Here is a 15,419-nt window from a genome sequence, read left to right on the forward strand (position 1 = left end):
TAGTTTGTTTAGATTTACATGGTTCATCCATATAATAGGAAGGGAGTTGGAAGTAAATGCAGAGAATGTGTTTTTTTATCCAAAGTTGTAATAATAATTACATTGTTCAGAGTGTAGCAGCATCGTAGAAGGAAATAAAAGATATAGACGTGATTTGCAATTAAAAATATTTAAAGAGGTTGTTTAGCTACAGCTCAACGTAATCACATGATGAGGGAAGGGTAACGAAAGGAATTGAGGGAAAAAACTTTTCTATAGAAAACTTCAGCAACGATCGATAGAGAAATTCAACATCGATGACTAAAGCTATAGAAAACACAAAGCATAAATAGATCGGTTTTCTATAGAAAGCATCAATAACGATCAGTGTTTTTATATCGAAATGTTTTCTATATGTTTCAGTGATCAGTTTTATACAGAAAACTTTAACATCAACAATTTTTCTATAAAAAAACTTTAATATCGATCAGTTTTCCTATATGTATCGGCATTAATCAGTTTACTATAGAATAATTCACGCTCAGTTTTCTACGAAAAATTTTAACATCGATCACTTTTCTATAAAAAACATCAATAACTATATGCCTTTTATAGAAAAATTTACTGGCGATTACTTTTTATAGAAAATCAATTCTATATAAAATGTTAACCTTGATCAGTTTTATACACAAAACTTCTGCATCGATCAGTTTTATATACACCGATCACCGATTTTATATAGAAAACTTCAACATCTATCAGTTTCCCATTTTAAACTTCAACATCGATCAGTTTTCTAAAGAAAACTTTAATACCGATTAGTTTTATACAAAAAACTTCCTTCATCGATCACCTACAGCGATCTATTTTCTACAGTAAACTTCTACAACGATCAGTTTTCACAGAACTTCAAGATCGATGACTTTTTTATGAAAAAACCTTCAACATCGATCAACTTCCCATAGAAAATATCAACATCAATTAATTTATAATAGAAAATTTAAGTTTTATAAAGAAAACTTTAACATCGATCAGTTTTCCATACAAAACTTCAACATCGATCAGTTCTCTGTTGATTTTCCATTGATCTGTAGGTAATGCAATTTTCGATTAAAAAGTTATTCAACATCAAAGTCTAACGGCTGTATTTATAAAAACTTATTTTAGGTTTATTAAACAATTTTAGGCAAAATTCAGGAAAATCGTATTTATAAACGTGAAATAGCTTAAAACACCTTCAATAAACCATTGATAATTAGAAGAATTTTATTGTAGGCTCGACCCTTCTTTAAGCCAACAATAAGTTGATTTTTAAAAATGTTTTTCTCAGATAAAGATTTTTCCGGTAATTTTAGGTTGATTGCGAAAACTTATTATGGTTTCTTTTAAAATAAAATCTAAAAATTCTAATTTTAACGTTTACAAATTTGTAAATAAAATCCCAGAAAATTTTTAAACGATTATATTTTGAGGAAAAAACTCAAATCTAGGCATTATTGGATTAATGCATGAATATTTGACAATATTCCAATTGTCCAGCACTATTTTTAGGAAATTTGGAAATGCCCGTCTGTCAACCAAATGATGGACAAAATCATTTGATTTGGCTTTTTCAAAGTTTGGTTAAATATAATGCCATAAAGTAATTAACCATGTAAATTATATTGATTAGTGTTATACTAATGCAAAATATATTCCGGCATTAAAATTAGTCAAATATCAAAGAAATTTATCAATATTTGCAAAAATTTATCAAAAATTACAAGGAAAATAAGTAAAAATAAGAAAATGTGTCATAGTGATGTATATTTTGTCGCAAAATATCCGTTATTCGGATACTTTTAATAATAATTAGAAATTATATGTTATATTTATACATCTGAACTAAATAGACATTTATTAAAGCCATATATATATTTATTTTTCTTAAAAGTTTGTTTTTATTGTCAAAAATATATTATAAACAAAAATATGAAATTAAGAAAACCGAATCAACGAATATTTTATCCTAATTGTACGCAACACTAACACTTAAAATGACAGCCATATTGTACAGTGCTGCCAACTTAAACATAAATCAGCACAATAGTTAATATACGCTTATTATTTGTTTATGAATATCACAATTTTATTAATGGTTTTTAAGGCTAAAGTGTGATTTAACTATTGAGTGCATTAAAAGCAAAATAAGATTTTTTTATAAATACAAGCGTAAAGCTATAGAAAACTGAAGCATAGATAGATCGGATTTCTATAAAAAAAACATCAATAGCGATCAGTGTTTTTATACCAAAATGTTTTTTATATGTTTTATCGGTCAGTTTTATACAGAAAACTTTAGCATCAACAATTTTTCTATAAAAAACTTTAATATCGATCAGTTTTCCTATATGTATAAAACATCGACATCGATCAGTTTTCTATAGAAAAATTCACGATCAAACAGTTTTATACGATGAATTTTAACATCGATCACTTTTTGTAGAAAACTTAAACATCAATTCTATATAAAATGTTAATCTTTTTCAGTTTTATATACAAAACTTCTTCATCGATTAGTTTCATATACAATACTTCAACACCGATCTGTTTTATATAGAAAACTTCAACCTCTATCAGTTTCCCATTTTAAGCTTCAACATCGATCAGTTTTCTAAAGAAAACTTTAACACCGATCAGTTTTCTATAGAAAATTTTAACATTAATCAGTTGTCTAAAGAAAACTTCCGTCCTACAGCGATCTATTTTCTATAGTGAACTTCATCAGCGATCTATTTTCCACAGTAAACTTCTACAACGATCAGTTTTCACAGAACTTCAAGATCGATCACTTTTTTATGAAAAAACCTTCAACATCGATCAATTTCCCATAGAAAACATCAACATCGATTAATTATAGAAAATTTAAGTTTTATAAAGAAAACTTTAACATCGATCAGTTTTTCATACCAAACTTCAACATCGATCAGTTTCTAATTAAAAGAACTTCAATGTCGATTAGTTTTCTTTTGGATTTTCCATTGATCTGTAGTATTCTATTGAATTTTCACAACGATCAGTTTTCTATAAAAGAACTCCTACATCGATCATTTTTCTATTAAAGAAAAACTTTAATATCGATCAGTTTTTAATAAAGAACGCCATCACCGACTTGTTTTCCATAGAAAATATCTGCAACGATCTGATTTCTATAGAAAACTTCAACAACGATGTTTTTTCTATAGTAAACTTTTACAACGATATGTTTTTTATAAAATTTTTTTTTTCTGAATAACTTTTAAAACATCGATCGATTTCCCATAGAAGACTTTAACATCGATCAATTTATTATAGAAAATTTCAGTTTTATGAAAAAAACTTTAACATCGATCAGTTTTATATGAAAAACTTCAACGTCGATAATATTTCTATAAAAAACTTCAACATCAATCAGTTTTCGCATAGAAAACTTCAACATCGATCAATTTATTATAGAAAATTTCAGTTTTATAAAAAAAAACTTTAACATCGATCAGTTTTCTATGAAAACCTCCAATATCGATCATTTTTCTCTAAAAAACTTCAACATCGATCAGTTTTCAATAGATCGATGATGAAATTTTCTATTTAAATATTATATTCTAAAATACTGTTTCTTCTCATTAGCTATACTTCCCTCTTACTACTCTTCACCTCGAGGCATAATCGCTATAATAACTATAGTGTTATCCCTTGATTTCCCTTTTTTAACGTTCTGCACTATATAAACATAGTTTAACTTAAGTTTACACTCATAATATGGTAGAAAAAAAAAAGAAAAACGAAATGCATATATTTGTCATGTTATTCCCGGTTAAAATGTATTTATTTACTCATACATCCATCTATACATATTTGTAGCATAAATTCTAGAGAATTTTTTTTTGCAACTATTTACAAATTCTAACAGAAGATGCAGAAGTAGATGGAATAGAGGAAACCTTTGCCATATGAAAAAACCCATATAAATTTAGAGAAGACAACAACTGAGAACGCCACATCCATCATAATGATATGTTGACATTAAAGAGTTTACACTTGAAGCTAAAATAAGTTGTATTTTTATAAGTTAGATAATTCATATCGATTTCGAAAACTGCATTTTGAATACTGAGAGCTTAAAGAAAAACTGTTATTAGTCTACTAAATGTATATCTTATATAGAAAAGACTTTGTTGCTAGTGTAAACGCTTCGCTATCAGCAGTTATTATTAACACCCATTATAGTAATTGTTGCAATTGTTGTAAACTTTAGCTATAAAACTAAACAAACAACAATCAAACAGGAAAAGTTGTAGTTCTTTTTTTTTAAAGGTTTCTGCATTAAAGCCAGAGATATGAAAGAACCAACAGTTTTCAGAGAAAATATAGAATAGTTTCAATAGAATGCTTAGACCTCGATCAGTTTTCTTTAGGATAATGATTACTGATAAAGTTTTCTACAGAAAGTTTAAACAAAAACTGATTGTAGATTGTTTTTTTTTAGAATACTGATCGTTGATAGAGTTTTCTTTAGAAAACTGATCGTTGATAAAGTTTTCTATAGATAGATCGTAGATAAAAATAAACTAATCAATCTTCTATAGAAAACTGATCGTTGATAATGACTTCCATAGATTACCGATCTATATCAAAGTTTTCTATAGAAAACTAATGGATGATAAAGTTTTTTCTACAGACATTTTTTTATAGAAAAGTTGATGTTTTCTTTAGAAAACTGATCGTTGAAGTTTTCTATAGATAACTGATCCTATGGAAAACTGATCAATCTTATATGTTTTCTATGGAATAATGATCGGTGATAAAGTTTTCCATAAAAAGTTTTTTTATAAATAACTGATCATTAAGTTTTTTTAGAATACTAATCGTTGGTGTTTTCTATAATCAAATATATATAAAAGTGATCGTAGATAAAAACTTGATCAATGTTAAAGTCTTTCGTAGATAACAGTCCGATGTTGAAACTTTTTAAAGTTTTCTCTTTCTCTTTCAAAGTTTAAGTCTTCTTTAGAAAACTGATCGATGTTGAAGTTGTGTATAGAATAGTGATCGTTGATAATGATTTCTATAGATATCTGATCGATGTTGAAGTTTTTTTAAAGAATAATGATCGTTGATAAACTTTTCTATAGAAAACCGATCGTTTCTAAAGAAAACTGATCGTTGATAAAGTCTTCTACAGAAAATTAATAGTTGATTGATAAGTCCTTCAAGGAATAAACTCTTTTAAACAAGAATATACTCTGTAGGTTGCAATTGTTGCTGCTACAATCACATTTTCAAACTTACGCATATTTTTCTGTTCTCATTATCGTCATTGTCATCATTAGTCTTTTACAATAATGGTGATGAAGATGACGATGAAGGTACCATCTTCATCTTACACAGAATTTCTTATTCAATCTAGCTTTCACAGACTCTATTCTACTAAAGAAATTTATTTCTTTTACTATTGTATGGTGTATGATGAAGATAAAATAAAAAGATCTTCATTTGATCTTACAACTCAAGCTGTAATAATTTGTGCGTAATTTGTATAAATTCTTACATACAGACAATAGAGAGTTGTGTGTAAAGAAAGAAGTCTTATTGTAATATGCCACCTACATTGTGCAACATAAAATATTTTAATAAAATATAAATGTACAATTTTATTGGTATTTCCGTTTTGGTGTGCAACGGTTAGGAATTCAAGAACATTTTCTTTTGAAATGGAGCTTGGTAAAGTCTTATAAAGTCAGTGGTGTAAGCTTGATATTTAATAGGTAAGTTAGTTGGTGGTTGGGGAGATTTGAATAAGCTTACATGATTCGGTTTTAATTGTGTTTAAATGAGGTTTGAAATTTTTTTAAGAGAAAAAGTGAATGATGTTTTATATAGAAAACTGATAGATGTTGAAGTTTTTTTTTATTGAAAACTGATCGTTGTTTACAGAATACTGATCTATAATGAAGTTGTGTATAGAATACTGATCGATGATAAAGTTTTCTATAGAAAACTGATCGCTAAAGAAGCATTTTATAAAAAATACATCGATGAAAAAGTGTTCTATAGAAAACTGATCGATAATAACGTTTTCTATTGAAAACTGATCGATGATAAAGTTGTCTATAGAAAACTGATCGATAATAACGTTTTCTATTGAAAATTGGTCGATGATAAAGTTCTTTTTTATAGAAAACTAATCGATGATAAAGTTTTTTTTATAGAAAACTGATCGATGATAAAGTTTTCTATAGAAAACCGATCGATGATATAGTTTTCTATAGAAAACTGATCGATAATGAAGTTTTCTATAGAAAACTGATCGATGGTGAAGTTTTCTATAGAAAACTGATCAATGATAAAGTTTTCTACAGAAAATTGATCGATGGTAAAGTTTTCTATAGATAACTGATCGATGATAAAGTTTTCTATAGAAAACTGATCGATGATAAAGTTTTCTATAGAAAACTGATCAATGATAAAGTTTTCTATAGAAAACTGATCGATGATAAAGTTTTCTATAGAAAATCGATTGAAGATAAAGTTTTTTTATAGAAAATTGATCGATGACAAAGAAATTTTCTATGGAATTCTGATCGCTGGTGATATTTACTATAGCAAACTGATCGATGATAGGGTTTTCGTTAGAAAACTGATCGATTATGAAGTTTTCTATAGAAAACAGATCGCCGATGAATTTTTCTTTAAGAAACTGATCGCAGAAAAAATTATCTATTATAAACTGATTGCGGAATAAACTGTCTATTGAAAACTGAACGCTGAATAATCTGTCTAAATAAAATCAATCACTTAGAATGTGTTTTATAGAAAACTGATCACTGATAATGTTTTCTCTAAAAAGAACTAAACGAACTATATAAAAGAACTAAATGATTTCATCTATAAAGAACTGGTGAATAGTTATGTTTTTTTTTATAAAAAATTGATCATTATTGAAATTTTCTGTAGAAAACTTTTTAGTAATGCATAATTTGAATTATTTGATTCTGAAGTCTTTTATATATTAAAAGAAGTTATCAAAACATGTTATATATTATCGAAACCATGAAAACCTAACACTATCAACCTATTGTCATCCGAAATTAACTTCCTATCGAACAAATAACAAAAGTCTGACGTGTTTTCAAAATCCTCATTCTATTACTTTGTCTAAAACTTTTCAAATCACGAATTTAATTACGACTTTGTTCACATTAAAAGAAAACTATGTTAGAATATCACCTTAATATCTGCCACACATGCAATAGTCTGTCATATAGAGACAACAAGCTTTTTCTAATTTCTATTTCGAATGAAAAAATTAAAAAAAAACTACTCTGCCGGGTTCAATACACCATTTAGTGAGACAAATGACTTAAACAATATTTGCTAAATAAATGTAAATAATTTTCTATAACATTTGCCATTTAAGAATCTGTTTTAGCCCCCATTATAACAATTGTTAAGAAGCAAACTTGTTAAAAGGAGGGGCCAGTACTGTAAGGGTTGGCAATATTAGCAGAAAAAATGTAATCACTGGGGTTGGTTTGGCATAGATTTCCATAGAAATAAAAACACAATTTCAGTTTTTTTTTGAGATTTTACTTTTAAAGCTTGTTATGGATCACACAAACATAAATAACACACTTGCCACACACACATACATAGTACGCTAACATAAACAGACATTTAAGGGACAAATACACAATATTTTTAACAATTTATATACAATTTTCTTTTAACATTATAAATGTAAGGAAAATTTATTATAAAACTAAAAATTAATATAAATTAACAAATATAATGAGAAAAAACTAAAACAAAACTACAGTGTAAAAAACTGTTTCTTTAAAAAAAAAAACACAAAACAATTTTTTCAGTGCAGTTAGGTTTTGATTTGTAAATCCCTAGACTTAACATTTAGAAACTAATACTTGTGCTAAAGAAAATTCAGTTTAAAAATCTTCTAATCAAAAATCAACCGCGGTTTATTGATTTAATTGAAAATGAAACCAAATTTTCCAAAAGCATAAACTACATTTAATCACCTAAAACCTAAATCTAAACAGATTTCAAAGCAAATTTATAGAAAATTGTATATTTGTGCACCAATATACAAGACTATATAGTTCACTTTGTCAAGGGTCAAAGGAAGGGGACAAGCAACAGGACAAGAACCAAGGGCCTAAACAACAACAGAGTAGAAACAACAGGTATGGATGGGGTCAAGAACAACAAGAAAAATATACAAAAATTTCCTAAAATTTGCTAGATTTTTTATGGAGCAGACACAGGGGCAAAAAATCTTATGGAAATTTTAAGAAATTCTCTTTACCATAACTAAAAAAAAGCCAGCTTTTTAGTTTATCTAACTTACTCTACTATTCTAATACTAATATTTTTTCAAAACTACAACTATTATGAAAAAACAAAATATTATTTAAACTTTTGCTTAATAAAATCAAACATTAGTTTAAATAACATCCAACTTTTTCAAAACCTTAAAACTAAAAACTTTCCTTACATTTATATGAAAATAATTTTTTTAACGAAAAAAACATAAAGGGACAAAACACACACACATATTGAAAAATAACAACAAAAAACATAAAAATTTGATTATACAAGTTACTTTGTGTTTAAAATAAAAACAGCGTTTTGAATTAGTTTTTTTTAAAAATTTGTAAAAGCAGCTTAAAATCTGGATCCATTTCATTTGTTTTTTTTTTATCACATTTGGGTTTTATTATGAAAGGCAGTGTGTGTTGGCCTTAATATTCCAGCTTAGATTCGATTAATTGTAGCACTCGCTGACGGCCAATTTTATTCCAAAATAGATAGGATTCGGTAGCGCCGGTGACGTTTCGAGGTTCGCTAAATTTACAACGAAGAGATTAAGATAAATTTTTAAAATCTAATTTATATATGTGTGTGTTTTTTTATAGTAAATATCATTGTCGAATAGAAAATATTGTCAACGCTAAGATTCCTACAGAAAACCTCATCATAGATCAGTTTTCAATTGAAAACTTCTTTAGCGAACAGTTTTCTACTGAACAATTGCTATGGAAAACATCTGAGTTGATTAATTTTCTAAAGAAAACTTCATTATCAATTAGTTTTTTTATAGAAAACTTTATCATCGAACACTTTCAGAAGATAACTTTTCAATAGAAAACTTCAACATCGTTCACTTTTCTATAGAAAACTTCAACATCTATCTCTTTTCTCTAGAAAAGAGATACATTGATCACTCTTCTATAGAAAACTTTAACATCGGACAGTTTTTTATAGTGATCGTGATCACTTTTCTATAGAAAACTTACACAACGAACACATTTCTATAGAAAAGTTCAACATCGATCACTTTTCTATAGAGAACTTCAACAACATTCAGTTTTCTATAGAAAACTTCAACATCGATCAGTTTACTATAGAAAATATCAGCATCGATCACTTTTCTATAGTAAACTTCAACATCGATCACTTTTCTATAGAAAACTTCAACATCGATCAGTTTACTATAGAAAATATCAGCATCGATCACTGTTCTATAGAAAACTTCAACATCGATCACTTTTCTATAGAAAACTTCAAAATCGATCAGTTTTCTATAGAAAACTTCAACATCGATCACATTTCTATAGAAAACTTCAACATCGATCAGTTTTCTATAGAAAACTTCAACATCGATCAGTTTTCTATAGAAAACTTCAACATCGATCAGTTTTCTATAGAAAACTTCAACATCGATCAGTTTTCTATAGAAAACTTTAACATCGATCAGTTTTCTATAGAAAACTTCAACATCGATCAGTTTTCTATAGAAAACTTCAACATCGATCAGGTTTCTATAGAAAACTTCAACATCGATCAGTTTTCTATAGAAAACTTCAACATCGATCAGGTTTCTATAGAAAACTTCAACATCGATCAGTTTTCTATACAAAACTTCAACATCGATGAGTTTTTTATACAAAACTTCAATATCGACCTGTTTTCTATACAAAACTTCAACATCAATCACTTTTCCAAAGAAAACTTCAGCATCGATCATTTATCTATAGACAATTTTATCAACGAACACTATAGGAAACTTTATCATCGATCATTCGATCAATTTTCTATAGAAAACTTTATTATCTATTACATACTTTCCTTTTATGGAAAACTTTATTTTCTATCATGTGAGTTAATTACTAATTAGTATTGGAAACTTAACGAATTTTGGACAAAAAATTTTGCTTTCCTCCTACCTTAATCTTAAAACGTTTAATCTCTTGAACTTTTATATTTAAGTTTAAAAAACTAATTATAAAATATTTATATTTTCTACTCACTTCTGATAGCAATCGAAAAATACATGTCCTTTTTCATTCACCAAACACTTCCAAATATCTATCACCACCAAATTTCTATGTTGACCTTCTCTTTTAATGAATTCATTAAATCGTTCCAGCAAACGTTTCAAATCACAATTATGACTATAATTAGCCAAGGGAGCCAATGTTGTTAATATTGGTTTAATGCCTTTTTTCAGCATTGTCAATAATAGTTCACGAAAATCATGTTCTATTTGTATTAATTGTCTTCCCTGCATTAAATCCACTGAGCCAATATTTATAATAACTGAACGACGACTATCGCTTAAGGCTCGTATACGTTTAATGGCAGCGCCAATCGTTTGACCCGATACACAAAGGCCGGATTGTAAAACTCGTTGATCTGGTAAATAAAAAAAAGAAATTTGTGAAATTTTGTTTTATTAATTTAAATATTTAGTTTTTTTTTTTTGGTATTTACTTTTCTTGAATTTACATCTCAATTCCATACGGGCCATATACAGGAAGAAATCATCTCCCAATAGTAAAAAATCCAAAAGGTGTGCTTCATAATCACTATCGGTATATGCAGAATCATTTGTATACCAACTTTTGGTTGTGGGAGATGATGATCTACTTGAACGTGGCATGCCTGTCTTAAAAGGATTTTGAGAAGAACGTCTATTATCTATGGTGGCCACATTGTTAACATTCTGATGATATTGATACTGTTCTTGTTGCTGCTGGATTTGAAATAAATTATTCAAATGATTAACATTATTTTTATAGCATGGTATATCAGTATTGAAATTATTTAAAGCTGTGGAGGTGCCCGGGTTAGCAGTGGGCGGTAGAGGTGCAGGTTTTAATGCTACTGGAGGAGCCTGCTCCATAGGAGGATTTTCTATAAGCTGAGTGGTTAGAGGGGGCTGTTGTTGATTACAAATGCGATTAAATCTTTAAAAAAGAAATAATGTTTAATGATAACGTTTGGATTCATTCGATTTTGAGGACTTACAAATAATTACAATTATCTTGATAATAACAATTGTTCTCAAAGAATCCCTCCGAACCATCTCGCGACATATTACTATCGGTAGAAGGTATTAATTGTTCCTGCTGCTCTACATTAACGGGTTCAGCATAAAGATTAACCATATTTTGTTGTAATCTACGACTGGTATTGTGACGCCAATTCTGAGGCTGATAATTGCTGTTACGTTGACGTTCTCGATAATAGCAATGATTTCCCGTTGAAGGTCTTTGTTGAGGTTCTGGCTGTGGTTTCTGATGCATTACCATATCGTGTATATGTTTTGTTTTCTCCATTGGCATGATATTAAATATTCTTGTACCTTTTTCACTACAATAGGCCATAACGTAGGGAATGGTTAGGAGAAATTCGGTGACATCTTCGTAAATGGGAAAGGGTAAGCCAGTTAATTTTCGATAGTCATCTGGAAAAGAGAAAAATGTTCAATACAAAAACCCTTCTGATAATTAATCAGAGGAACAGATGGACAGGCGAGCATGTCCCCTTTCATTATGAATGAAGTGATCATTTAAATTAACGACACGTGTTGCCATTATCTTTCAATAAAGAAAAAAAAACTTGCAAAAACTTTAACTTACCCCGAATTTCTGATATGCTGGCACCATCTTGAGCACGTGCCGTTAAAATACTACGAATTTCCGAATTTAAATCTGGATATTCTTCACGTATCTCCAGAAACGTTAAATCCGTTATAGTCATGGCGTTGTCTCCGTAGTAATCCGATGTCGAGGAAGTTGTGGAACTTTGTATTACCTGTATTTGCTCCTTAAAACACCTATAAATGTGATGATCATCAGTTTGTTGGCCAAAATCTTCGGTGGCCGTGGGCGAAGAGGTGGTCTTAGCTTTTGCTATCAATGTGGTCGACAACAACTTGGCAACAATTTCAACTTTACGACCGTATTTACGAGGGCCCTTACAATCGTTAACGGTCGCACTGTTGCGACTGTTGATTATGTGTCGTTGATGTGTTGAGATTAGTTTTTGGAATTTTCTATTGATGTAGAAGGTGGTACGTTGTATAAAGGTAAATTCCTTGTGCTTACCAAAGCAACATCGACTCGAGTTGTGCTGAAAGTGGCAATAACACTTTTCTTCGGGAGGCCGCTGTTTGTGCTGGGAGTGGGTGTGTTGCTGGTATTCACCTTCTGCTGGTTTGTGCCTTTCGTTGGTGTTTGTGGAGTGTTTTTGCCGCCAACGCTGAAGACACGTGGTTATGTGTTCTTTGAGTGCTGCTAGGCTGCAACCGTTCGAAACGCTGTTAATTTTCGTTTTAAACGTTGTCGCAGTTGTTGTTGTTGTTGTTGACATTGCATTCTTTTACTACGATCGCTGATCACTCGTAATTGTAATAAACGATGTAATTGATGCTCACTCAACTGAATGGAATTTTTATTTTTTTCTATCTTGCTTTTTTTTTGGCAAATTACTCTTCTGTAGTAAATAATTATAACGGTTCATTTGGTGTTTGTTGTTTTTTATTTTTCAATGACAACTTCAAAATGAAGTTGCCAGATGATTTCGTTTGAATATGAGAAGTTTTGTGGGTAATCTGGCGGGAAATGCAAAAGACTTTTTCATATTTAATTTTATAAAATACTTTATTATCATTATTTTTTCTTTATAGTCTTCGATGAAAGCGTTCAAAATGGAGAATCGAAAATCAAAAAGACCAGCAAGAATTTGTATATGTTTCTTAATATTTCTGGATAACTAACTTACAGTTGGTCGCAAGAACTTTATTTGCTGGGGTACATTGAACTTCGCTAAAAATCTATATACCTATCTATTTTTTTTATATTCTTCATTTAAATTTCTTTCAAATTCAACTAACTTTGCGCATTTTTTCACCTCTTAGTAATACACCACAAAATTATAGGGAGCTGCCATTTTAGCCACCCTAAGCAAAGCTGTCGTTGCCAGATAGCTAAATGTTATTTGTGTCAAAAGCTCTTTACTTTATTTTAGTGATGCCAAATTTACAAACAGTACTGCCTATACAAATAAAAAATTAATTTGTCTCATTCGAAAATCATTCTTCTTGACGTTTAGTTTTTTTTTACGGTACGAAAGCTTTGACAAATTTTTCATTTCATTAGTTAATAAATTTATTTTGTATTATAAATACGCGTTATAAAATAATAATAATTAATTTATATATTTTTAATAATATTTTTAAATAGAATCCAAACAAAAAGAGAAATGGCATCATTGATAGCACGCACCGGTGTTGTAGCCGAAATTATTAATCAAAAAGTTGGCCAAAAGGTATAAAAATAGATAAAAAAATTATAAAATTGCAAAAATAAATTTTAAACACTTTTACATAATTGGCGAAATTTCATTGAAAAAAGCCTTGAATTTAGACAACAGGTGAAGAGAGTAAAAGGGGAAGTTGTTGAAAAAAGTGTTAAAAGATATAAAAAACAAAAAAATAAAGCAATAAAATGGAAAAATGAAAATTAATTTCAACAAATTAATTTGTGACGTAACATAAAGAAGAAAATTTTTTTCTCATGGAATTTATTTAGAGAAATGTGTTGCCATTCCGTTCTATTTTCTCTTCGTGCAATTGTTCGAAGGGGGTGGGAGAGGAAAAGTGCAGTAAGCTTTTTGTTGTTGATTTTTTGTGTGTAGCCAAAAAAGTGAAGGTACTTTTTTGTATACATTTACAAAAAAAGTTCGTTCTACAGATTTTTTTATTGATCAAGGTGATGGTCAATAATCAATTAAAAAACCTTGTACTTCAAGACAACAACAAACATATGTAAATAAATCTAGTTTCTGATTAATTTGCAAAATTTCTAAACTAGTTTCGTCATTTATTTCTAATTTGTATTTAACACAACAAAACCATTTAAATATTCTTATCTGTTTTCTTACCGGCAATTTCTTGCTCCATATTTGACGTCACTGTATAATAATTTTACTGGATTTTTGAAGATCGTTTGCTTCGATCGGTAGTTTTAACCATATGACTCATTTTATGCTTCTAATCGCGTGACTTGTTTTGTTATTTAGTTTCTGCCATCGTGGTATTTGTTATTTTTTTTTTTTTTCGTTTGAAATCAGACATTTTTTTTAGTTTTTGTTTATTTTTTGATTATCATATTTATGCCGCAAAATTTTTTAGAACAAAAATAACCTTGAAACTTCTTGCTATAGTAACAATATAGGTATATATTTTTTTTGTTTTTCGTGATTAGTTGAAGAATTCTTGGGGGGTTTTAGAAATTTTAATAAATTCTCTTTTATTGCTATAATTTAATTTTGAATTGTTTGAATTTTTAAGATTAGTTTCTTTAATTTCTTTTTGTTTTCTTTTTCACAGATTTTGGGTTCAGTTGTTGCTGCTCAATGTCAACAGAAACGTAACTTAAACGTTCAAGAACATGTCTCCTACACACTTCTAAATGGTGCCGGCATTGCAACACCAAAGTGAGTATCGCATCGATTTGTTATTAATAATAACAAATAATAACTTATTATTTGTTTGTTTTGATGTCGGTCCTCCAGTTAGCTTAAAGTATCGGTTTGGAATCATTTTCTAATCCACTTAAGCTGTGTCCGTCCATGAAAAACATATTAATAAAACTACTGTGCGCAATATGTAGATATAGATAGATAGATAGATAGATAGATAGATAGATAGATAGATAGATAGATAGATAGATAGATAGATAGATAGATAGATAGATAGATAGATAGATAGATAGATAGATAGATAGATAGATGGATAGATAGATAGATAGATAGATAGATAGATAGATAGATAGATAGATAGATAGATAGATAGATAGATAGATAGATAGATAGATAGATAGATAGATAGATAGATAGATAGATAGATAGATAGATAGATAGATAGATAGATAGATAGGTAGATAGATAGATAGATAGATAGGTAGATAGATAGATAGATAGATAGATAGATAGATAGATAGATAGATAGATAGATAGATAGATAGATAGATAGATAGATAGATAGATAGATATATAGATAGACAGATAGATAGATATATAGATAGATAGATAGATAGATAGATAGATAGATAGATAGA

General features: G+C 28.8%; 2 protein-coding genes across 3 annotated transcripts in view; one reads left to right on the top strand and one right to left on the bottom strand.

Moving 5' to 3' along the window:
• Positions 1-8,649: 8,649 nt before the first annotated feature.
• Positions 8,650-12,816, bottom strand: LOC119601598 (maternal effect protein oskar). Its single transcript, XM_037952623.1, has 5 exons — positions 11,937-12,816; positions 11,323-11,761; positions 10,786-11,261; positions 10,323-10,707; positions 8,650-8,856 (listed from the first exon to the last, which is right to left on the bottom strand). The coding sequence occupies exons 1-5, from the start codon at positions 12,667-12,669 to the stop codon at positions 8,754-8,756; spliced, it is 2,136 nt and encodes a 711-aa protein (XP_037808551.1). The 5' UTR covers positions 12,670-12,816; the 3' UTR covers positions 8,650-8,753.
• A 482-nt stretch (positions 12,817-13,298) lies between these two features.
• Positions 13,299-15,419, top strand: part of LOC119601600 (succinate--CoA ligase [ADP-forming] subunit beta, mitochondrial) — a 12,145-nt gene continuing 10,024 nt past the window's right edge. For both annotated transcript variants that reach the window (XM_037952625.1, XM_037952626.1), the window contains exons 1-3: positions 13,299-13,422; positions 13,542-13,626; positions 14,690-14,796. In XM_037952625.1, the coding sequence (XP_037808553.1) occupies positions 13,561-13,626; positions 14,690-14,796 (173 nt within the window). In that variant the 5' untranslated portion in view covers positions 13,299-13,422; positions 13,542-13,560. The remainder of the gene's footprint in view (positions 13,423-13,541; positions 13,627-14,689; positions 14,797-15,419) is intronic.

This window comes from Lucilia sericata, unplaced genomic scaffold (genome assembly GCF_015586225.1).
Source record: "Lucilia sericata isolate MDLA Ls3-8-SP2 unplaced genomic scaffold, ASM1558622v1 Contig000176F_arrow, whole genome shotgun sequence".
NCBI classification, from domain to species: domain Eukaryota; kingdom Metazoa; phylum Arthropoda; class Insecta; order Diptera; family Calliphoridae; genus Lucilia; species Lucilia sericata.